Genomic DNA, 23921 nt, shown 5'->3' with positions numbered 1-23921 from the left:
TCCAGAGATGTGTGTCGCTACGGACTTTTCTTCTTTATTTCAATAATTGGTTTATTAAAAAGATTTAATAGCTTTACATTCCTTTTTCAGCCTCCCGTTTCCGCTTTCGCTCCGCACACTACCATTACGAACATTCCGTGATGTGATTTTCCATTCTTTCTTCCGCTACACCATACACCCTCCATACGCCCGTCCTTCTCATCTTCCCCGCCCCGTTCATCCGACATCCTTGCGAACCATGCTCAACGTGTGGTAATCCTGTTCGAACTTGTGACCTCAAACTTGAACACCATTCCCTGCCCTGCCTGCACAAAGCCATTCGCCATTTCCAATCATTCAATCGCCTAGAACTCCCGTGTTGCGTGTTGCATACTAACAGAAAAAAAAAGATTTTACCTTGTTCTCTCAATTGTTTATGCTTGTTTTTTTGTTTTGTTTGCTTTTTCGCTTTTTTGCTTCCATCTTCCCCGAATTCGATTACTTCTTGTGTTATTAATGTGGTGGGTGGTCTGTCTCAAATAGATCTTCAATAGCCTTCGTTCGAGTAACAGGTTGTAATATATTTTTTGTTTGTTTTTATTTTTTACTACTTTTCGCTCGCTTGTTTTTTACTGGTTCCTTCCATTCCCGCAATGGTTTCCCTCTTCAGAGTGTGTAAGAAACTAAAAGCTGCATTACAAACGCCACTCGCTTAAAGCGTTTGGATTTTTTTTTCATCTCTTTTATTTTTGTTCTTTTGTTTGTTTTGTTTCTCGAATTCTCTAACGTTTTGTTTTTTTGTTTTGTTTATCATTCTTCATTTGCAATTTATTGGGCTTTCTTTTGTTTTATAGTTTATAGTATTAAGTAATGTGGTATTGGGTGTGTATGTTTTTTTACTGTTCTGCAAAACTTGCTCGCTTTGCGTGATTTGTATTTTGCTTTTTCTGGTTTTATTTTCACGGTTCTCGAAAAGCGACACTACCCGGCGACAGGTATTTAAACTAATGTGTGTGTGTGTGTTTTTGTGTTTTTTGTGTGTGTGTTGGGTGAGTTTTGTGTGCACTTGTCTATATGAATGTGGCGTGTATAGAGATGCGTGTGGTAATGGTCTTGTAGATTAGCGCCACACGGTTTAGGCGTGTGCTTTGGTGTGAAGTATTGCAAGGTAAGATGTGTGTACTGCCTTGTGTGTTTTGTTTGCTGCTGTTCTATCCCACGACTTTTTGTTTCTGCTTTTTTATGTATTACTTTTACTTTTATTATTCAACGACATGTTTTTTTTTGTTTGTTTATATCTAGAAGGTTTTATTCATTATCATCTGTGTCTTGTATGTATCCGTGTAGGTTTTGTATTTTTGTGTATGTGTGTGTGTGTGTGTGGATTTTGGTTGTTGTGGGTTTGTTTTTCTTCACTTATGCCATCAACTCATCGGTATCCTAGTAAATATTCTCGACTAACAATAGATTTTTCTGCTTCAGCATCTCTTTCACTAAGTTAGAGATATCTATTCCTCCTGCGGTTTGCGACTGTTTTTTTTTTTTGTTTCTTTTATTCTTCTTTTACCATTTGTAACGTTAATGTTAATTAAAATTTAGCGCTATATTCTGTTTAGGGTTTTGTTTCTTTTGTATTTCTTTTTTTTTTATTTCGTTTACCGTCTCATACGAGTTTTCTGCCCACAGTTTGCGTTCGCAAATAACTACACACGCGTCCATCTGGCTGCTGCACATGTATGTGTGGCTTCTACCTGCTAGTACTGCTGCTAGAATGCACAGAATCAGGGGGCAGATAAAGGATGTACGTTTCAATGTTGCACCCGTTGCACTTAAAGAACGAAAACCGAACTTAGCATTGCTATTAACCACACGTTGTAGTGAAAACATGTAATACCTATATGCGTATATATTGCGTGCAGCGTGCCGCGCGTACAAACACGAACGACCGACGACAACGACGACGATGACGATGCGAAAAAACAGTCCGGCGACCATTTGGATGACACCGAAAAACTTAACAAGACACGAGATAAATGCTACCCTAAATAAATAATTTCCTTAAGCCCCCTTCTCGTCCTGCTATTTCCCATTTACCGGGCGCTCATAATATACTACCTAAACAAAGGGTTCCACCGTCAGTAAACGCAAACGCATCCTCATACCAACACGCATGCGCACGCTACTCCTGCGCGCACCCCGCACCATTTTGATAGTGGATGTGTGTATGAATGTGTGTATGTGTGTGTGGGAGTGTGTAGTACACATATCGTTCGATCGATTTTTTATACCTTATATTCTTAAAAAAATACTTATAACTCGTAATTTTCATTTGTGTTCCTACAGATGCCCTAAGCTCCCAAAAAAGTACGTTTACGTTCTATTGTACGACACTCGCTTAACACCTTTCGCATGCGCGTCTATGTGTGTGTTTATGTGTTTGGTAGTGAGTTTTTGTTTTGTTTTTGTTTCTTGTGGTTTATCAACGGTACGATGCGTGTATTAGATGTTTTGTAGAACTTTGCTCCAGATTTTAATGTATTTTTGGAATTAGTTATACGCACATGAGCAATGCGAGCCTATTTTGCATCTTTCGCTTTTCATCTCATTTGCATTGGTTTAACACTTTTGTTCGATGCTTATATCTTCGTTCGCATGATTTTCTTTTTATCTTCTGCTTGCAATGTTCGATTTAAAACTGCACCAACTTGCAACGACCCCTGTGCAGAGCTATCGAGTAAACTTGCTGACCAAACATTTGAACACCGGTGCAATATGGCTTTGGTGATCAATTCGTAAATGTTCGAAATGTTCGAAACAACTTTCCATTCGCACAACAATACACACCAAACGAAATGACAACGCTTCGGGGGGGGGGTTTTCGCTTTAACACTTTCGTTACATTGTTTTATTGTGAAAACATAACCCTAACCTAGCTTGCGGATGCAGCTGACGAAGCTTGACAAAACATATGCAAACATATACACACACACACAGAGTCACTTACACACGTACATGCGAGTACAATTCACCAAAAAAAAAAAATGGGGATGTGAAAAGAAGCTACGATGCACAGTGTAAGTGATAACATATTACTTGTCCATTGATCAATTATCAAGAGTTTATAAACGTTAAAGGTGTTTCGAATCCAGAACCATCATGGAAGTCTTGAAGTCGTTTTACGAATCTAATACCAACAAGGGTGCTTCTGTTAGTACACAGACAGGAGAATTGAATCTATGAAGGTAAACACCTGTAACGATGTTTAGTACGCATGGAACAGTATCTTAGTACACGTTTGATGGCAAGTTAAAATGGCGACAACCACTACGAACACAAACGTTATGTACGCGTGGTGTGTGCATGTGTGTAAACACTCGACTTTTCTTCTTTGTTTGAAAATTGTTTTTACCTCTAGTTTCGCTCTTGTGTTTCAACTTCAACTTTCGCATCGTTCTTTACTCCGATTTGTTACCATCTATGAGGGTTTTATTTTAACAAAGTTATACTTGTGTTTATTTTAACAACTCCTTTCGATTTTTGTTTTTCTTTCACCTCTCGAGTATTGTTGTTTGGTTTATATATTGTGATTTTTACGTTGTTTCCTCTACAAACTCTTTCACACATCACATCGCTATGCATTTGAAGTTTTTTTGTTTTGTATATACGTGTGGCTGTGTACGTTGTTCACGGTTTCGTTTCATTTATTACGTTCTTTTGTATTTAAACTTATTCATTGGGCAGTGAGTGATAAGAATAGAAAGAGGCCCTTCATATTGGTTTTTAATGAATTTGTTTTGTGTTGCTTTGCTTTGATCTTTGAGCATCAGTAGCTCATCTCGTACGATCGATCGCTACATGATTCACTAGCAGATCTGGTGCAAAATCGTTCTTTAGCCACCCCTTTTTTGTGTAGTTGTGTTCTTACTTAAATCAAATAAAGCGCACAGTGTGAATCGGTGTAAGTGATCGTTTTGCGCTACTTACTACAACACTGCTGAGTAGTTACGCAGTCAGTCACGCTTACAAAGTATGATAGCACACCAAATTGCCATCAAGATGAAAGAAATCTTCCATGATTTTTTCGTTTTATGGTTTTTGAGTGTGTTTTATTACTTTATTTTATTCTTTATTAGCTGCTGCCTAGTACATCGTACATGTTGAGGAAAGGGGGGGCGTGAAATCCTTACCCGGCCCTTCGGCCTATGGCCATCGTACAGCATGTATATGTGTTTGTGTGTATGTGTGTGTGTATTTATGTGTGTGTGTGTGTGTTTGTGAGTACGGCACGAGAAGAAAGTTTTAGCGTGTGATACAAACTACATTGCTCCATGGTTGATGCATCTTTTTTTAATGTTTTCTTTTGCTGATGTACGGGTTCTTGACTCAAATCTTTCACAACTAGATCTACAATTTGCAGACTATTTCGGGGCTCGAGAAGCGAATCGACATAGATACGAGGACGCGGCAACCGAAACGGGGGAACATGTTGAACCCTGTCCCTTTTCTTTTATCATACGGTTCCGGTTGCTGTCACCCAATTTGCTTTATACCTTGTCTAGTACTATGTTCTTTGCCAGAGATCATGCTATGCTGTTTAAGAGGTGTAGGTGGAGTTATACGGAAAGTTGTGTGTCACTATATCTAGCATCTGCACCTAAAGAACACATTCGCTCTCCTTACTACCGTTAGAGTACGCAGATCGCGTGTATCGGTGTCGCAGGTTTAGGTTTTGGTTTGTTTTTGTTCATTATGTTTGCTTGCTGTTTTGCCCTGACTTACTTGACTCAAGCAGAGAGCGGAATGCCTCCGGGGATTTCTTGTTTTTTGTTTTTTGTTTTTTGTTTTGTTTGCAATTAGCTGTACAACTTACCTACAGTTATTACGATGGTCTTAAATCCTTTACTTTTATTATTAGTTTGTTTTCTTTTGCTTTTTTTTAACGCGGGTATTATGTATACTATTGCAATAACAAAATCATACAACAATCTTCACCAACCGATAGTAGCTGAAGTACAAGGAAAAGTATAAAATGCCTAGCCAAATGATTCAAACGTTACGCCACACACCGTCGCCTACTACAATGTGTTTTATATATGCCCTTGATTTTCGCGCTTTCAGCCCTCGCAACGCGACGATTTTTAATGTTTCTGGTTTTTGCTTTTGCTTGGTATCGCACGCTCGTCAGTTGGGTGTTTTCGTAATGTGTTGTTTTTTTTTCTCTCTTGAATTTCGACTTTCTGCTCCACCAACAAATCGCTCCACGTGACTGCTTGCGTACTACATTTTGCTGCTGCTGCTGCTGCTGCTGATGCTGTTGCTGCTTGTTCTGCGGTTGTCCTAACGCTAGCGTAAACTCATTCGATACTTCTAGGCCTGCTTTGTGCCTTCTGCCTCACTACCATCTTCTCACGCGTACCGACGATCGGACTTCGGTGCACTCTGCTTCTCCCTCTACAAAAAACGATGATAACACGTGCGCCCGGCGAAATGTGCGAAATGACCCTGGTGGTATTCGCTGTTTAAACTGTCACGGTCGAGCCACCGATTTAATCGATCATCAGCTCGAAATGAACGGACCCTCTTCGCTCGGCCCGATCGTACATGATGTTGCGGGCCCAGGCTTTGCACTCGATGTTGATGAGTACGCCAGCTGGAAAGAGGAGAAGAAGCATTACAAACATTAATTAAAGTACATTCGGAAGTAATCGTGTAAATAATCCCTAACGCCTTTAAATCCCTTTAATCCCTTTAATGCGTGTAACGCCTGAAACTATGCAATCTATCGACCTCTGTAATCTTATATTTAAATTATACGATCACTCTTCCAGCGATCGTAAACCTTGAACTCTTGCTTTGCTCCTGAAAAGTAAAAGGGCGTATTTCATACCACGAACCGGTTGGATTGTACCAAAAATTTGCCAAACCGGTTTCATTGACATATATCCTTGTTCTTGTAGCATAGCGGTACTAGTTGCAAACAGCTTCAACATAAAGCCGCTTAACTTTGCTTTCACCCAAGAATGCAGAATCCCGTTGCAGTTGTGATTTTCGGGACAAAAAACCGGTTTAAAAATTTTGGGTATTTTAGGGAATTGATATAATCACCACCGAGGTCGTTCGGCCGTCAGTCGGTTACGGTCAAGGCAAGTGTAATGATCATGCGATTGCATCTACTTTCTTCCGCGCTATTGCTTTCCGTGTGTTGTCTTTGTGTAAGTGCCAATGTCATTACGTTTGGGACACCAGATGTGCAACAGGAAATATGCTATAAAAAGCGCATTCTCAAAGGCTTGCGCAATCCAGTCTTGTTTACGTTCGATAATGTGAGTGGTTTGACTGCAAAAGTTATAGATCCAGAAAGTGAATTTTAACAAAAAATGTAACCGTGTTTTCTGACCTTTACAGCCTCTACCGCATAAGATTCAATACATTCGGATTGAAGCGCCACCTCATAGGTACAATAGTGAGTTGGCTGTGAAACTTGTACGAGGGGGCATTGGACAATTGCATACAACAATCGAAATAAAAGACCTGAAATGGTCTTTCATAATAGGAAGTAACGTGGAAGTAGTAATAAAATGCACTCCAGCACCAACCACGCCAACCATGCAACCAACGTCCATCACTCAGTCGACTGCTGCTTCCTCAACGACTTCTGCCACTAGCACAGCAACAACTGCTTCTTCTAATCTCTCTTCGTCGTTTACAACTGTGTCAACCACTCCTTCATCAACAACTCCTACTAGCTCTACAACTGCATCTTCTATTTCGTCAACATCATCATCGACAACGGCTTCTTCTCCTACGACTTCTGCCACTAGCAGTTCTTCGATTAGTTTTTTTACTTCATCGACACCATCCACAACTCAGTCATCCTCTGTTTCTACTTCTACTGGCACCCCCAGCTCTATAACTGGTTCTTCTACTTCATCGATACCTTCCACAACTGAGTCGACAACGGCTTCAACTACAACTTCTACATCTTCTCCTGCCACCACTAGCTCTACAATTGATTCCTCTACTACGTCGACATCATCTACAACGGAATCGACAACAGCTTCTTCTCCTACGACTTCTGCCACTACCAGCTCTTCAACTAGTTCGTCTACTTCATCGACACCTTCCACAACTGAGTCGACAACGGCTTCAACTACAACTTCTACATCTACTCCTGCCACCACCAGCTCTACAACTGCATCTTCTACTTCGTCGACATCATCTACAACGGAATCGACAACAGCTTCTTCTCCTACGACTTCCACCAGCTCTACAACTGCATCTTCTACTTCGTCGACATCATCTACAACAGAATCGACAACAGCTTCTTCTCCTACGACTTCTGCCACTACCAGCTCTTCAACTAGTTCGTCTACTTCATCGACACCTTCCACAACTGAGTCGACAACGGCTTCAACTACAACTTCTACATCTATTCCTGCCACCACCAGCTCTACAACTGATTCTTCTACTTCATCGACACCTTCCACAACTGAGTCGACAACAGCTTCTTCTCCTACGACTTCTGCCACTACTAGCTCTTCAACTAGTTCGTCTACTTCATCGACACCTTCCACAACTGAGTCGACAACGGCTTCAACTACAACTTCTACATCTACTCCTGCCACCACCAGCTCTACAACTGCATCTTCTACTTCGTCGACATCATTTACAACAGAATCGACAACAGCTTCTTCTCCTACGACTTCTGCCACTACCAGCTCTTCAACTAGTTCGTCTACTTCATCGACACCTTCCACAACTGAGTCGACAACGGCTTCAACTACAACTTCTACATCTACTCCTGCCACCACCAGCTCTACAATTGATTCCTCTACTACGTCGACATCATCTACAACAGAATCGACAGCAGCTTCTTCTCCTACGACTACCACCAGCTCTACAACTGCATCTTCTACTTCGTCGACATCATCTACAACAGAATTGACAACAGATTCTTCTCCTACGACTTCTGCCACTACCAGCTCTTCAACTAGTTCTTCTACTTCATCGACGCCTTCCACAACGGAATCGACAACAGCTACTTCTTCTACGACTTCTGCCACTACCACCTCTTCAACTAGTTCTTCTACTTCATCGATGCCTTCCATAACTGAGTCGACAACGGCTTCAACTACAACTTCTACATCTACTCCTGCCACCACCAGCTCTACAACTGCATCTTCTACTTCGTCGACATCATCTACAACAGAATCGACAACAGCTTCTTCTCCTACGACTTCTGCCACTACCAGCTCTTCAACTAGTTCGTCTACTTCATCGACACCTTCCACAACTGAGTCGACAACGGCTTCAACTACAACTTCTACATCTACTCCTGCCACCACCAGCTCTACAACTGCATCTTCTACTTCGTCGACATCATCTACAACAGAATCGACAACAGCTTCTTCTCCTACGACTTCTGCCACTACCAGCTCTTCAACTAGTTCGTCTACTTCATCGACACCTTCCACAACTGAGTCGACAACGGCTTCAACTACAACTTCTACATCTACTCCTGCCACCACCAGCTCTACAACTGCATCTTCTACTTCGTCGACATCATCTACAACAGAATCGACAACAGCTTCTTCTCCTACGACTTCTGCCACTACCAGCTCTTCAACTAGTTCGTCTACTTCATCGACACCTTCCACAACTGAGTCGACAACGGCTTCAACTACAACTTCTACATCTACTCCTGCCACCACCAGCTCTACAACTGCATCTTCTACTTCGTCGACATCATCTACAACAGAATCGACAACAGCTTCTTCTCCTACGACTTCTGCCACTACCAGCTCTTCAACTAGTTCGTCTACTTCATCGACACCTTCCACAACTGAGTCGACAACGGCTTCAACTACAACTTCTACATCTACTCCTGCCACCACCAGCTCTACAACTGCATCTTCTACTTCGTCGACATCATCTACAACAGAATCGACAACAGCTTCTTCTCCTACGACTTCTGCCACTACCAGCTCTTCAACTAGTTCGTCTACTTCATCGACACCTTCCACAACTGAGTCGACAACGGCTTCAACTACAACTTCTACATCTACTCCTGCCACCACCAGCTCTACAATTGATTCCTCTACTACGTCGACATCATCTACAACAGAATCGACAGCAGCTTCTTCTCCTACGACTACCACCAGCTCTACAACTGCATCTTCTACTTCGTCGACATCATCTACAACAGAATTGACAACAGATTCTTCTCCTACGACTTCTGCCACTACCAGCTCTTCAACTAGTTCTTCTACTTCATCGACGCCTTCCACAACGGAATCGACAACAGCTACTTCTTCTACGACTTCTGCCACTACCACCTCTTCAACTAGTTCTTCTACTTCATCGAAGCCTTCCACAACTGAGTCGACAACGGCTTCAACTACAACTTCTACATCTACTCCTGCCACCACCAGCTCTACAACTGCATCTTCTACTTCGTCGATATCATCTACAACAGAATCGACAACAGCTTTTTCTCCTACGACTTCTGCCACTACCAGCTCTTCAACTAGTTCGTCTACTTCATCGACACCTTCCACAACTGAGTCGACAACGGCTTCAACTACAACTTCTACATCTACTCCTGCCACCACCAGCTCTACAATTGATTCCTCTACTACGTCGACATCATCTACAACAGAATCGACAGCAGCTTCTTCTCCTACGACTACCACCAGCTCTACAACTGCATCTTCTACTTCGTCGACATCATCTACAACAGAATTGACAACAGATTCTTCTCCTACGACTTCTGCCACTACCAGCTCTTCAACTAGTTCTTCTACTTCATCGACGCCTTCCACAACGGAATCGACAACAGCTACTTCTTCTACGACTTCTGCCACTACCACCTCTTCAACTAGTTCTTCTACTTCATCGATGCCTTCCACAACTGAGTCGACAACGGCTTCAACTACAACTTCTACATCTACTCCTGCCACCACCAGCTCTACAACTGCATCTTCTACTTCGTCGACATCATCTACAACAGAATCGACAACAGCTTCTTCTCCTACGACTTCTGCCACTACCAGCTCTTCAACTAGTTCGTCTACTTCATCGACACCTTCCACAACTGAGTCGACAACGGCTTCAACTACAACTTCTACATCTACTCCTGCCACCACCAGCTCTACAACTGCATCTTCTACTTCGTCGACATCATCTACAACAGAATCGACAACAGCTTCTTCTCCTACGACTTCTGCCACTACCAGCTCTTCAACTAGTTCGTCTACTTCATCGACACCTTCCACAACTGAGTCGACAACGGCTTCAACTACAACTTCTACATCTACTCCTGCCACCACCAGCTCTACAATTGATTCCTCTACTACGTCGACATCATCTACAACAGAATCGACAGCAGCTTCTTCTCCTACGACTACCACCAGCTCTACAACTGCATCTTCTACTTCGTCGACATCATCTACAACAGAATTGACAACAGATTCTTCTCCTACGACTTCTGCCACTACCAGCTCTTCAACTAGTTCTTCTACTTCATCGACGCCTTCCACAACGGAATCGACAACAGCTACTTCTTCTACGACTTCTGCCACTACCACCTCTTCAACTAGTTCTTCTACTTCATCGATGCCTTCCACAACTGAGTCGACAACGGCTTCAACTACAACTTCTACATCTACTCCTGCCACCACCAGCTCTACAACTGCATCTTCTACTTCGTCGACATCATCTACAACGGAATCGACAACAGCTTCTTCTCCTACGACTTCCACCAGCTCTACAACTGATTCTTCTACTTCATCGACATCATCTACAACGGAATCGACAACAGCTTCTTCTCCTACGACTTCTGCCACCACCAGCTCTACAACTGCATCTTCTACTTCGTCGACATCATCTACAACATTATTGACTACCACTACATCATCAACCACGACAATGTCCTCATCCCCTGGAACTGTTTCCCCTTCAACCCCAGGATCAACTACAAGATCGTCTTCAGTAAGGCCAACAATAACGCTCTTCCCTACCGTAACCCCATTCTCGTCGACGACTCCACGTTCTGTCACCAGTACAACTAGAGGCTTTAGTGCTGTAACTTCTCCAAGTACGTTAATAACAACAAGTAAATATATTGGTTTTGCAGTTACTCGTTCCCAAGCTCGTTCCGGGCTTTTTTCTTATGTGAAACCATCTTTCAAAAATAACCATCGACTTAAAATTGCATACAAAAAGGCACGTAAGTTTTTCGTTGGTCCTATACATTAGCGCGTTGAACGTATTTTGCATATTTTATCAAAACAAGTAAATAAAGCAAATATCTAACTACATAATATTGCCTTAACATATTTTCTTTGTTTTTGTCATACGCATCTATACAATTAAAAAATACTTACTCTTTGGTTTTTCGAAGTAGACCGCTACTACAGGCGGCAGATATCCATCAACGTTCTTGTAAGGGAAGAAATAGCCAGGGAATCCGCGACGCGGGATGTACTGAATGGCACCGATGTGCTCATTATCGGCAGGGTTTTCACCGGCGCAGGAAACCCATACTACATTAGTCTGCAAAAGCGAATGAACGATGGAAATGAAATAGCCCTGTTATGCGATCATTTCTAAAACACTTACATTTTTGTTTCCTCGAGCTTCCTCACCACGGATGTGCTCCTTGAGATCATCGGGCATTTTCTCCGGCAAGTTGATCGAGGTATTGTACATATCCGGTACCCAGTTGTAGATCTGATCGCCACAATCACACGATCGGCAGAGAAGAAAAACAGATGTATTAATTAAAACAATCAAACCGCCCGTTTGCCATCGTTAAACTCACCTTGTTCAGCTTCAAGAATATGCACGGGCTCTTCTTCTTAAAGTTGTATCGGTTATCCTTGACGCACGGGGACCAGTTAGTCATAGGAACTTTGCAAACCTTGCCCTCCGGTGGCGGATTGTCGAACGAGCAATCGACTTGGTTGTCTTCCTCTTTCGTGTAAGCTGCAGTTGTAAAAGTATAAGGTTAGGCAAGAATTTACATTTAGTTGCTCGTACAATTGCGGCCACTAATAGTATTACTTACGCGTCAAAAACTCATCGATTAGTTTGGTCCAGATCTCAACGTTTCCGTTGTCGGAGGCTCTGTACCAGATTAACGAACTCTCCACATTCTGGTACTCTGGCGGTGTTGGTCGAAAGCCCAAACCTGTGAGTTTGGAAATAAGACAAGGAATTAGTGACATCTGTTACTAGTATCGCGTAGTAGAACGCCAAGACTTTACCTGGATTCGAACCAATCAATGAACTGTCAAGTTGATATTTAGGCATCTGCATATCTAGCGTCTGCCAGAACACTGCCAGCATCGCGGCAAAGAATCCAACAAGGGCAGCATAAAAGCACACATAGAAGAAGAGGATTTTCGCTGCAAAAAAAAAGAAAATGGACAGAAAACACACAACGATACATGATTAATGAAGGTTTCATCAGTGTTGACAATTCGTACGTTCTCCGGTGACGCACATGAAATGTGTATATTTATTATATGCAAATTTAGCTCAGAATAAAACCACCGTCAATCCGCATTATGGAAAGGAAACGTTCGTTCCGTCACGTTAAGCCAGAGCGCATTTTCTTCGTGAACCGGTGCTTCATCAGCTTAAGTGACTTTCTATAAATATCGCTGCCTTCAAAACGGCCACGACACAACCGTTGCCCTACAGACGTGCATGTGACAGCCAGATGAAACGTGTGAAATTCTATCTATCATCATTTACGTCACTAATAACACGTGTGACATAAAAAAAAACACACACACACCGTCCAACATCTGCAGGCTCTTCCGGCACTGCACAGTGTATTAAAAGTCTTGTGAGCAGATTGCTCAACCACAGTCCGTTAGAAGGCGTTCGTAATTGAATCCAAAACTTTGCTGATTGATAGCAGCCTCCATTTCCCGCGTGGAGGGCTCTGCTGACTCATCCGTTATGCACTTTGTGCGCCTTCATTTATAACCCGCTCGTAAAACAAAATCATTCCCAGGGGCCATTCTCGACAACACTCGGTCGTATACGACTTGGAAGCTTCCAGGAGCATGGAATGACCTGGTGTTGCTTATTTATATCATAGTGTCCTATATCCAACCAACGACACATACACTCGGATATGGTCGTGCCAAAGCCCAGCTAACTATAAGCGTGCCATGTGACGTGGTATGATCAGACAGCTGCAGGCTTGTTTGCTGCATTCACAAACACTGACCATGACAGCGCAATCAGGGCTGGCTGTCGCTGCCATTTCCAGCCTATTCAAACCCGTCCGGGAATGCGCGACGTTTTGTGAATAGAATATCCCCGCGGGGAACAGACTTTAGCAGAAAGAAGAAAAAAAACAGACTCTCGGGAATGTAAAAACTTGCATTGCTGCCTTGAGAATAGAATCTTATTAGCTTGGAGCAACGCGAGTTTTTTTTCCTGCTTTAACTGCTCTATTAAAATAGAGTAAAATTGATTTCAACATTATTTAGCTATTGCTAGTAGTATATAAGCGATTTTTTCAATTTCTTTCTGTGCGTCTTTTTTGTTCGTTTCTTCCACACACTGTCGAAAAATATCAATTTTCATCAACAAGATATAACCGTCAATCATTATTCAGCAATTAACACGAACCACCCGAAGGCGCCCGCTCGTGACGACTGTTTAACGACTGCGTTTGCTTTGCCCCTACACTCGTTAGTTAACTGCCTAAGGTCGCCTAGACACCCGCAAGTGTGGCAGTATTCCATGTGCGAGAATCTCGTCACTAACCCAGAAGGTCACACGCAAGCTTCTGACTTCTGACTGGGGTGGGTGGAAACAAGGCGAACTGAGTACTACAGCACACAGTGTACAAATCAAGCGTGCTAATAAGGCGTAGTGATAGCTGGAGAGAATTGCAGCAGAACAGTCACACACCATGTGGTGATCACCATCACCATGAAGATCGGTTACTTATTTCATCACTGAAAGCAACAACTGTCAAAGTCACGGAATAGTTGCTCCTATCGCAGCAGCACGTGCTTTAGTGGGGAATTTCAATAATACCAAACCACCATTCTGACTACATTAACTGGGTATTACTGCGACAGTTGTTCGGGTATTTTAGTGCACGGTGAGTACTTGTACCGTATTTCCCCAACCAGTCAACCTGTCATTCTGTTTTTCGCGCCGTGTCGTTGTTTTTGGGGATTTTTTCTCAACTAATTCTACCGTCCGCTCTATCTTACATTGTTGTACGGGAAAGGTAAATGTCTCGGCTGCTTGCCACAAAATATTAACTGGCAATCTAATAAAAAACGCCCCAACAGAGTGAAATAAATTAATTCTAGCCAAGTACATAAATCATTCGGTATGGTTCTCACTTGGCAACGTAAGTACAATGCAGCCTATCGCTATAGCGCCCGCCGTGATTGATGACGTAGAGACATTGATAGTTGGTTCGCTCAGGTTCGTCCAGCTTAACTGGATCGATTATTGAAAAGTGCTCCAACAAGTACGGTACGGTCCGCGTATCGCATCGGGAGATCAATTGAAATTAATGCTTATTGATTGTTTCTACAGTGAATTAATTGAACCCAACCCAAACGCTTAATTGTCTCCGGTTGCGTGTGTGTCCCTCCGTTCCGATATCCTCGCGCATTGGGAAAGTTGCGTGTCGTAGTTGTGCATCGTGTTGGTGGAACTTAATTGAGATGTCTACGAAAGCGAACAACCAGAAAACGCTTCGCTGACATATTTCTTCCCGAATCGGATAAGAATGGAAGGAAATATCAAATCGATCGCATATTCCCGTCATCGTTGGTTGGTGAGTGCGATAAGTCACGGAGAGGCTCAGAAGTATCCAAGGAATAACACCCTTAAGCATATCTCATTGTTTCGCTTTCGATTTTGTGAGTCGAGCGACATGGGTCTCAATATTAATTCCTTATTCTTTATAAGCTATTTGTACTGTACCCAGCCTAGCAACAGACAGTGAACAAAAAATCGGTCCCTAAGCTAGTAATTGGAGAAGGGAATTCCGTTCACAAAAATGTCTGCTTCGCAAAGTTGATAATGAAACAAACAGAAAACCATATTACTCACAATAAAGCACGTCTCTCCTTTCTTTACCCCGTTTCGTCATTCAATGCTTTTGTGTTCTGTTTACATTACCACAACGACTGGAAACACTGTTTGTGTTTGTTTACACAGCAAAAAAAACCACACACGCACACATACACACAAAAACTGTAGAACATAAAACTGCCCACGAGCTACGAAAAACTCATCGACCGAGAATCATTCAGAACGTTCGTCACGTTTTGTGTGTGCTGTGCCGGAACATGTTATGGCTATGGTGAAGAAGCGAATAGGCAACTAATGCCAGAAACAGCATGTACTGATATATGTATGTACAGCCAAAGTTTCTGATAAAAATTTCGCCAACGTTCCGACCATCAAAGCGAAGTGGACCTTCGGATACCGAATGAGGTCATGGAATTCATTGACGCCATGTCGCGCTACAGTAGCGGGCGGACGCGACATGCCACCTTTTTTATCAGTAGATGTTTGCTTCTACTGTGACAGGCGTTATCGTGCTATCGAATATCGAGTGGTTCCGGCAAAAAAGGGCTGTGGGGGATAAGCTATTTGCATTTCGGTCGTTTTGGGTGTCGTGGTGGGGAGACGATTCATATCTAATGGCCTATACGGAGCGCTGTATTGTGTGCCTGTACAAACAGACTGAATCTTGATAACCGTCAGAATCCAATCACCTCATCAGGTAACCATTATCATCATCATTATAGTTTGCGCTGGAACTTGTAAAAAGAGCCCTACCTACTCCTTTCAACGTAGTATCCACTAAAGGGAATACTTCCGGTTTATCCCAACCATGGAGCTACGTCAGCACAGAGATTGTTTGGTTTGATAAGAGCCATATCCTATTTCACGAACACCAAACCATCACTGCAAATGTGGACAAACAACAACTAGACAGGAGATGAAGAGTGGAGCCAGCCATTAGGGTTTCGCCCCCAAACCATCCACTGCGAGAAGGAAGAATTCACTTCAATAAAACAAACTTTGCAAAAAGCTAAACACCAAGCGTATGAGACATCAACTCTCTATGTCTCTGAGTGAATATCTCCTCCTAACCCAAGACACCAGTCCAAAGAAAATGAAAACAAGATCTGGTAACGTCCATCGCTCAAAGTGTGCGTCGAACTTGAAGCCGCATCAACGCCACCACTACGAGCAGCGTCAGCATCGGATTTGCGATATTTTGGTGAACGCGTTTACGTACGGATGACTTCTTCGACCAGCGGCAGACCACTGGATCGGCATAAATGAATACCAAACAAACCGGGCGTGAAAGAGAGATAGCTTTGGAGGGACCGAGACTAGCATCATTATTTTCGGTGCGATATGTATATTAATAACTTTGTTGAGCTAACAACCATTACATCTGGTTCAAGGCGTCAAGTGTAGCCGTCAGGTGCAACGCTGAAATGGTAGGAGATTAATCCTCACAAAATCTCTTACTGAGTAGCCAAATCTGGTACTCATCTTGTGACTATCTTTTCTAAGGTCAAATAAGCAGCGCCAAACGGATCCCAAACGTCAGTTTTCGCTTGGAGATATCTTCAAGTCGCAGAACTGGTTCCACTACACGAAACACCTTCATACACCGTCCTTCCTTTGGATGGTTAATTTTATTCCGTTTCTATTCCGTTTTCTTTCACGCTAAAGGAAAAAAAAGACCTGGAGACAGAGGTGTAGAGAGTTGCAAAAAAAAACCGGTGTGCAAGATACACAGCTGTGTGTTGGTATTGTTGTGACCTCGCAAGAATCGCTGATCGTTGTTCAACCTATATTCACAGTCTAGAACGACTACAGCTCATTGGATTTGTTCAATTGGAGAAAACAAACTACACACCGTAATGATACACTCGCCCCTCATGGAATGGCACTGTGTAAACAAGCACGTGGAACTCCCATTCAGCCTTTCATGACACAAATTAAATACCTCTTAAAAACCGGTTCGTGCAGTTGGAAGTCGCAAATCGATAGACTTCGATGCTTGATAAATCTTAACCATATAACGCTGCATGGTAGCGATGCAATAACTTCCCCGAAACAATTCATCCATCAACTCCAAGGTAGAATATGGGTTTTTTTTTGTTTGTTGCTGAGTTTTGTTCCGATGATTCAAGAACATCTTCATGGTACACACGCCGTCTTCGGACCTTCGAGGTGAAAATATCGTTTATTGGAAAAAGTAAAGTGTACACGGTTATTTATAGGTAGGGCGCAGGCGCACGGAACTCCCTTGTTCTTCTTTCTCTGCTCCATCCCCTTACCACCCCACACAGTGCTTTATGGAACGTGCCTGGTTCCACCAAAACTGCCCCCCCACCGCCTTGCTCCAATGCGGAACGCACACACACACACACACACACCCACTGGGGATCATGTCGTGCCCGTGTCGTAAAACCGTCTGAACCGACCGCGGTGTCTCAGGTCTTCACGGCAGTTATGTGGCAATGGTGGAAGGTGGTAGGTGGAAGATGGCAACCAGGCAAAACCAAGCGGATACTACAGTATCGGAGCAAGTTTACGAAGTATTAAATTTAGCAATTGGTGCGCATACCGCCGTTCGTGCTCCGGTAGAATTTGGTTTGCATGAAGACTCTCTGCTACCATTCTGTTCACCCATCGTTACGTGTAGGGAAGGAATATTCGAACCTGCCCGATGCATGCCCTGGTGTTGGCCGTATCGATCGTGGTGCTTAATAGGATTCGTAATTTAATCATTGTTGCAAAAGTTTCGGGTTGGGAATATGTTTTCAACCAATTGGTTGTTCTAAGTAAGATGTGGAGACATAGATCCACATACTAACATTCTGACAGTTCTGCAACTGTTCTACAACTGTCAAAAGTTAATACTTTTTTGTGGACTCTGAATTTACACCAATTGTACTAAAACCATTTTCCTTGATGCAGTTGTCCTCTTACCGACACACACACACACACAGCCACATGTTAACCTCTTTAATTGTCTCATCAATGTTCTCTAGGCTCGTCGAAAACCCTTCCACCAGAGGACGTTCGCGCGGGGGGTTCGGCTCGGAACCGAACCGTTCGAGCCATTGCAGCATTGAAATTCAATTCGCTTCAATTTAAATAACAAATATGTTTGCGATGCATAACTATGTCTCAGACGAATGGTACGGGGGTATCTCGATACGATACGAGACGGGGTTATTCGATTCACTCTACAATGTGCGACATTGGTGCGACGGTACAATATAGTGACGTTGGTTAAAATTGCTTACTCATACATCACATGGCTGGTTTGTCGTTTGAAACTTTTTATTAATAATAAAACCACACGACAGAGAAGCAGAAATCAAACCGCGGATTTGATTCTTTCTTTTATGAGTTACATGAGTTACATAATCCACAATTTTGAAATGGATACAATAATAGTAATAATCCATGTTTAATGACCCAGGGTCAATCTCATTTTTTTTTTCATTCGAGAGTCCAACATTTTTTCCCAACCCTCAATTTTACACCAAATTATCATTCAAATCTCCCCTGCTCGTAGCGACATCAAAAATTGACACCTGCAATCAACACGCTTTATCAAATTAAGCATTCGCACATCAGAATTCTCATTCACAGCAGTCAACCATATTACTAAGGGGGGAACCGAGACCGAGACCTGCTTATGTAATGATCCGGTTCACCTAATCGTATCGCCTTCACGTGTCGGTGAATTGTCGCATCCGGAAACTGAAGCGACATGTACGAATTACGATAATTGTTAAGCTTTGGTAGAAAAATTACACACAGCCCCGCAGCCAATGTCTTGGTTTTGTTTTGTTTTTTTTCCTTCTTCCTCTACTGGCGTATCCTTCAAAGCGTTACAATCGTACATGTTGGGCGAATGCGAACGGAGCTTTTACGCTGGAGGTCAGGCTGGCTAACTGTGTGAAGACGATTACATAACACTGCCTTCGTACTCAACATACACACACACACACATACAGATTGAAACATGTCCAGAAACAGACAAAGTCAATCATATTTCAAACGTGTGTGCTGAACGTGTGTGTGAGTTTTGAGTACAAAAAAATTGAATTTTTGAGTTTAATAAGACTAACAAAATAAGAATGGTTATTAAGATTAAATGTTAGTTGTTTTTTTGGAAACAAATAGGTATATCCACTAAAGCGAAATTTGCAAGTAGCATAACGGCAAGCACTATAACCCTTCCCTAGCAGGGATCCAAACACTTGGCACACCTTTGTAGATTGCGTAAGCGCTCCTGCTGTTCGTTGTCCTTCCAATTTTTCTTGTTCGCTTGGCTGCTAGCAACAATGCAAAAAGGGAAGAAAAATATACTAACCAGCTACTTCAAGGCTGGATAATCAATCAAATCTAAACTCATAACATAATATATTCATACGTGTGTGTGCTTACTCACACGGTGGTCGCTTGTCCCTGTTGGTTTTATAACATTAAGGCCCATTTTTCATGCAGCTCAAGTACTGTTACCAAAGTACGACAGCCATAAGTAATGCACACGGTACTGGGGAACATTTTCTTTCTTTAATCATTTTCCATCTTTTCCAACCCATCCTGGCAAAACGGCAGAACAATTCCATAAGGCGATTAATACGTGAACCCAATTGCGCCCCAAAGCACCAATCGAACGACTCTGTGTGTGTGTGTGTGTGTGGAAAAGTAAAAATTTATGTAACCAGCTTTCCAAACTGCTCGACGTGAAGAGCAAACAACAAGAGCAAAAACCAAATACAAAAAAAAACGTAGCAGGCTAGTGAAAATCCTCGTGAGAGGATTTCCCATTTTCTTCACTTCACTTGCTCTGAGCGTCTCTCGGTGCTAAGGGATTCGCTCATCTCGCACACTCACACCACACGGTAAGCTCTCGCTCGTCCACGGTGTAGTACTTCCTTCTATTCGTACGTTTTAGTAACGCGGAAGGACACTTGATGGCGCTGCTGTACTATCGCAAACGAGGAGTGAAGCTTAGTGCCCTTGTCGGGCCCCCTTCCCCACAACCGCTGGCATTCCACACAACAACAAAAAAAAATGGTTGGACAAAATCCAATATGGCTGCGCCCTATTTTGCCTTGTACCCGTAGACACACAGAGCAGGATGGCGGATGGTTTTTTGGTAAACTACTACCACTACAATGATACGCGGGAACACATATTCTATCACTACTGTGCTGAACCACTACTTACCCCAGCTGGATCCGGTACGGCCAAGGCATTGGCTGGTTTCGCTGTTCCACAGGAACGTCCTAAATCCTTCCCATTTGCCCAGCTTGGGCGGTGGGGCATAGTACTGTTCCGCTACTTTTTTGTCCGCCATGGTTGCTGCTGTTTCTGCTGCTGCTGCTGCTGCTGCTGTCTAAATGCTGTGCACACGTTGGCAGTGGTCTGTTGTCCTGGTGCGGACGTGTTCCTTTCTAGGACGATCACTTCGCTCTTACGCAGTCCTGCAAATCGGCCACCCCTCCGTTACTGGCCGAATCGATCGATCTTTGATCCTTCGCACCACGGTACACTCCGTTTTTTTCTTCTTTGCAATTCGATGCACCACTCTCCACAAACCAATCAACACTCTTCTCTCTTTCTCGCGCGCTCTCTCTCTCTCTCTCGCTCGCTTCCTCTCTATAGCGCTTTCTTGCTCTTCCGCTTCCGCTTTCGGTTATCCACAAACACGCGCGCGAACGCTCACACACACAGCACACAGCAGCAAACTCGTTCCCAGCACCAACTCTCTAATCCCCAAACTGGATCGCGTGCGTGTGTGTTGATCGGGCGGCAGAAATGTCAATGGTACGGTTACGGTTTAGCCATCACCCACCAATCATCACCGATTACAGCACAGCGAGACAAAATACGGAAAAGAATGGGGAAAAAATGTTAAAAGGAAAAAAATGGTACAATTTTTTACAAATATGCTGCAATCGTCCCTGGGAAGGGAATGGAATGATAATGGTGCAAGAAACAACTACTAGTTCTGTACAACACCGTTACGAAAGGGAAGGATATTCACCCAACAAGGACCTCAAGTCGAACCGGGATGTTCGGTACGACTTTTTTATGTAACCACCTTTCGAACGAAAGGCAATGTGCGCGAGCGCACGTCTTTATGGTGTCATACTTGTCCCCTTCGGCACCATCATCCCCCATCCCCCAAACCCCCCCTAATATCCTCACACAATCGGGACAGTGTGTATGTGTATATGTGTGTATGCACTCAGTTTTCATCGTCTCTCACAGGTCGGGAAGGATTCTGCGGGAAGAATCGTACAATAATTACATTTATTGCTTCTTTACTGTGAAGTCTAACTTAAACCGTATTACTTTAATCACGGCTACCTAAATAGAAAAGGAGTTCAACAAAAACTTGTTGAGAAACCTAAAAGGTTCACCTGTATCTACATCTCTCTCTCTCACCCTGTGGAAAATTCTCCAATTTTCCCACTATTGTCCTTGCAGCTTTTGCTCCAGGAAAAGTTTCTCTCATACAACGCCACATACAAATCAAGTACGAACACACATACCCACACATTCACAAGTATCGAGAGCACAATAGAGTATAATCGACTTCTTTTTTTTCTCTAGTCACTAGTCAGTGAGTTGCATCCAGCTTTTTTGTCACTACCGATTTACTTGTTTTGTGTCCTTGTCGAAAGTTTAACACTTTTCACGTGCGATAGAAGAAAAAAAAGACACATTAACACTTATATCCTGTAGTAACTGTTACACCAGTTCTACCCCTACACAAGGCACACAACTGCAGCACACAACGTACCCACACACACAGCGCAAAGCACCTTTACAGAGTGCGTAACAAGCGCGCTCGAAAACCAAGCAGCTACGATACGCCTGTAACCGATTCAGTCGCGGTTCTGAAAACGAGTCACCATGCTGCCAACTGCCTTGGTTATTTATCCACCAACCCTTAAAGAGATTCGGAAAAAAGGGGGGCCTCACTCATCGCTCGCACGATCTCTCTCTCTCTCTCTCTCTCACGTTCGCTTGCTGCTCCACACAGTCCGATAAGTGCAGGGTGAACTCTCTTTCTCAATCTTTTTCTCTCTCTATCTCTCTCTCTCTTCTGTCATCTGTTTCTCTCCTTCTCCAGCAGGGAAAACCTCCATTTGCTCCAACATTCTGTTGGAGCATTTTCGCACTCTCGCAAAAAAGTGAGGATCCTCCTTGCAAATGGAGGAATGAGCGCACTACGCTCCGTGAGTATGCGTCCAGAACGGAGAGGCATTGAAGAAAGAAAAAAACGTTAAGCAAAGAAATTCATTTCGAAAAAATAAATTCGCGCAAACCATTTGTGCGCATGCCTGCCGCTTTCGATCGGTGCTGCAGAGACCTGAAACACTACCAGCAACACCACGGACACAAGGACAGCCTCCTTCTTGCCACTCCAACTTCCCTCGAACCCCCTCTGCCTCCCTTATATTCGCACACACCCACAGCAGGTGTATTGGTGTACCAATAGAACGAATAGAAGGTAAGACAGAGCGAGGGCTAACACGTCCACCGTATGACAAAAGTTTTGGAGGACATCGACAAGGGTGAAAAGTCGGACGAAAAGTGGGCAGGCAGGGCAGGGGTACCAAAGGGAGGCACGTTCCGTAGACGGACTGGAGCCAGAATTCGTCCATAATGGATCAATGTGATTCCAAATTCGGGACGGAAAATCGTTCCGCAGAGGTCCTTGTAAATGACGTTAAAGGATGGTATTTCTTTTTCTCTGTTCTTCGCATGACTCTCTTGTCACGCTCGTCTTCTATGCTATCACGCACAATGGAACACAACTTCCACACAGCCACACACAAACACACACACATTGGTCCTCTTCAGGACGAGTTATGACACAGGGATCGATAATTATTTCCTTTCCTTTCGGAGGGGTTGAAATATTTTACAATTTGTCCTTTGTTTTCCACCACTATCGCACCATGTGATTGTTTTTTTTGTGATCCATTTTTGTACATCTTCTGTTCGGTATGTATGTGTCCTTCCTCTACAGCAGACTTCCATCACCATCCCACCACAACGCGTCCACAAAACTCTAAAATAAACCTTTTTCCACGATGGAAATTTGTGGTCACTATTTATCCTTTATATCACGCCTTTTCTTTCCCTATTCACCCGAAATGGTAACCTAATTTGCGTTTTGCTATTTGCCTAAGTGTTTAACCAGATCGACAGGCTCGGCACAAAAAAGCTAACCTCTTACTATGACCACATAGAACCGAATACTCTATGCAAGTGGCCTTTTCGACGGCTCCCAAGGATTGTTTCATGCAGGGAAAAAATGGCACCAGGTGAGTGCCGCCTCTACAATTACGTATAGCGATCCTTCGTTTTCTCTCTCTCTCTCTTTTTCTCTCTCTCGCTCCAAATATTAATATTCTCGTAGGTACTCACGCTCCTATTTTCCAGGAAGATATTCCACACTGGATAATGCAAGGATCCTCGCTACAGGAGACAAAAAAGAAACGAGAGCAAGGGAAAGAGAGAAAGCGAGAGAGAGGTAAGTTCGTGCTCTAATTTTTTTCATTCCAACACCGTGCGACGCCAGTGATTGTGTAATCATCAGTTGCTTCCAATTTGCTTGACCCACCGTGCGCCTCCATCGGTGTGGGATGCAGCCGCTCACCATCTTCTTGCTGGGTGCCATTTTCACACTCCTTCACTCACAGAAATGAGTGAGCGCGGGGCTCATTCGATTCGAGGAAGAGAACAGAACTCATCCAAATGTTTTTTTTTTCGTTTGTTCTTTGCTCCGCTTTTGTATGTGTGTGGTTGACGTATTTAGGGAGGAACACCTCCTTTTCGTGAAATGTGTTGTGGAGTGGATCGAGAAAAAAAAC

At 43.3% G+C, this 23921-nt stretch overlaps 1 protein-coding gene across 5 annotated transcripts; it reads right to left on the bottom strand.

The window, feature by feature from the left end:
• On the bottom strand, positions 1-23395 carry LOC125761147 (sodium/potassium-transporting ATPase subunit beta-2). Of its 5 annotated transcripts, none has more exons than XM_049422040.1 (8): positions 23278-23395; positions 20257-20810; positions 12246-12386; positions 12047-12169; positions 11801-11964; positions 11599-11709; positions 11364-11532; positions 1-5629 (listed from the first exon to the last, which is right to left on the bottom strand). In XM_049422040.1, exons 2-8 carry the CDS (start codon positions 20384-20386, stop codon positions 5526-5528), a joined length of 942 nt encoding a protein of 313 aa, XP_049277997.1. In that variant the 5' UTR covers positions 20387-20810; positions 23278-23395; the 3' UTR covers positions 1-5525. The 5 variants fall into 5 exon arrangements, with proteins under 5 accessions (XP_049277997.1, XP_049277999.1, XP_049277996.1 ...); XM_049422042.1 differs by lacking the exon at positions 23278-23395 and adding an exon at positions 23128-23243; XM_049422039.1 differs by lacking the exon at positions 23278-23395 and adding an exon at positions 21839-21972.
• Between the last annotated feature and the right edge of the window lie 526 nt (positions 23396-23921).

This window comes from Anopheles funestus, chromosome 2RL (assembly GCF_943734845.2).
Source record: "Anopheles funestus chromosome 2RL, idAnoFuneDA-416_04, whole genome shotgun sequence".
NCBI lineage: Eukaryota > Metazoa > Arthropoda > Insecta > Diptera > Culicidae > Anopheles > Anopheles funestus.
The sequence above is the reverse complement of the archived record's forward strand: the minus strand, read 5'-3'. Positions and strand labels throughout refer to the sequence as shown.

Coding starts and splice junctions, on each gene's coding strand:
- LOC125761147 (XM_049422040.1), bottom strand. CDS start 20,386: ATGGCGGACAAAAAAGTAGCGGAACAGTACTATGCCCCACCGCCCAAG. Junction 12,387..20,256: donor CCGTACCGGATCCAGCTGGG/GTAAGTAGTGGT, acceptor TTTTTTTTGCAG/CGAAAATCCTCTTCTTCTAT. Junction 5,630..11,363: donor CTACTTCGAAAAACCAAAGA/GTAAGTATTTTT, acceptor TCCTCTTTCCAG/CTGGCGTACTCATCAACATC.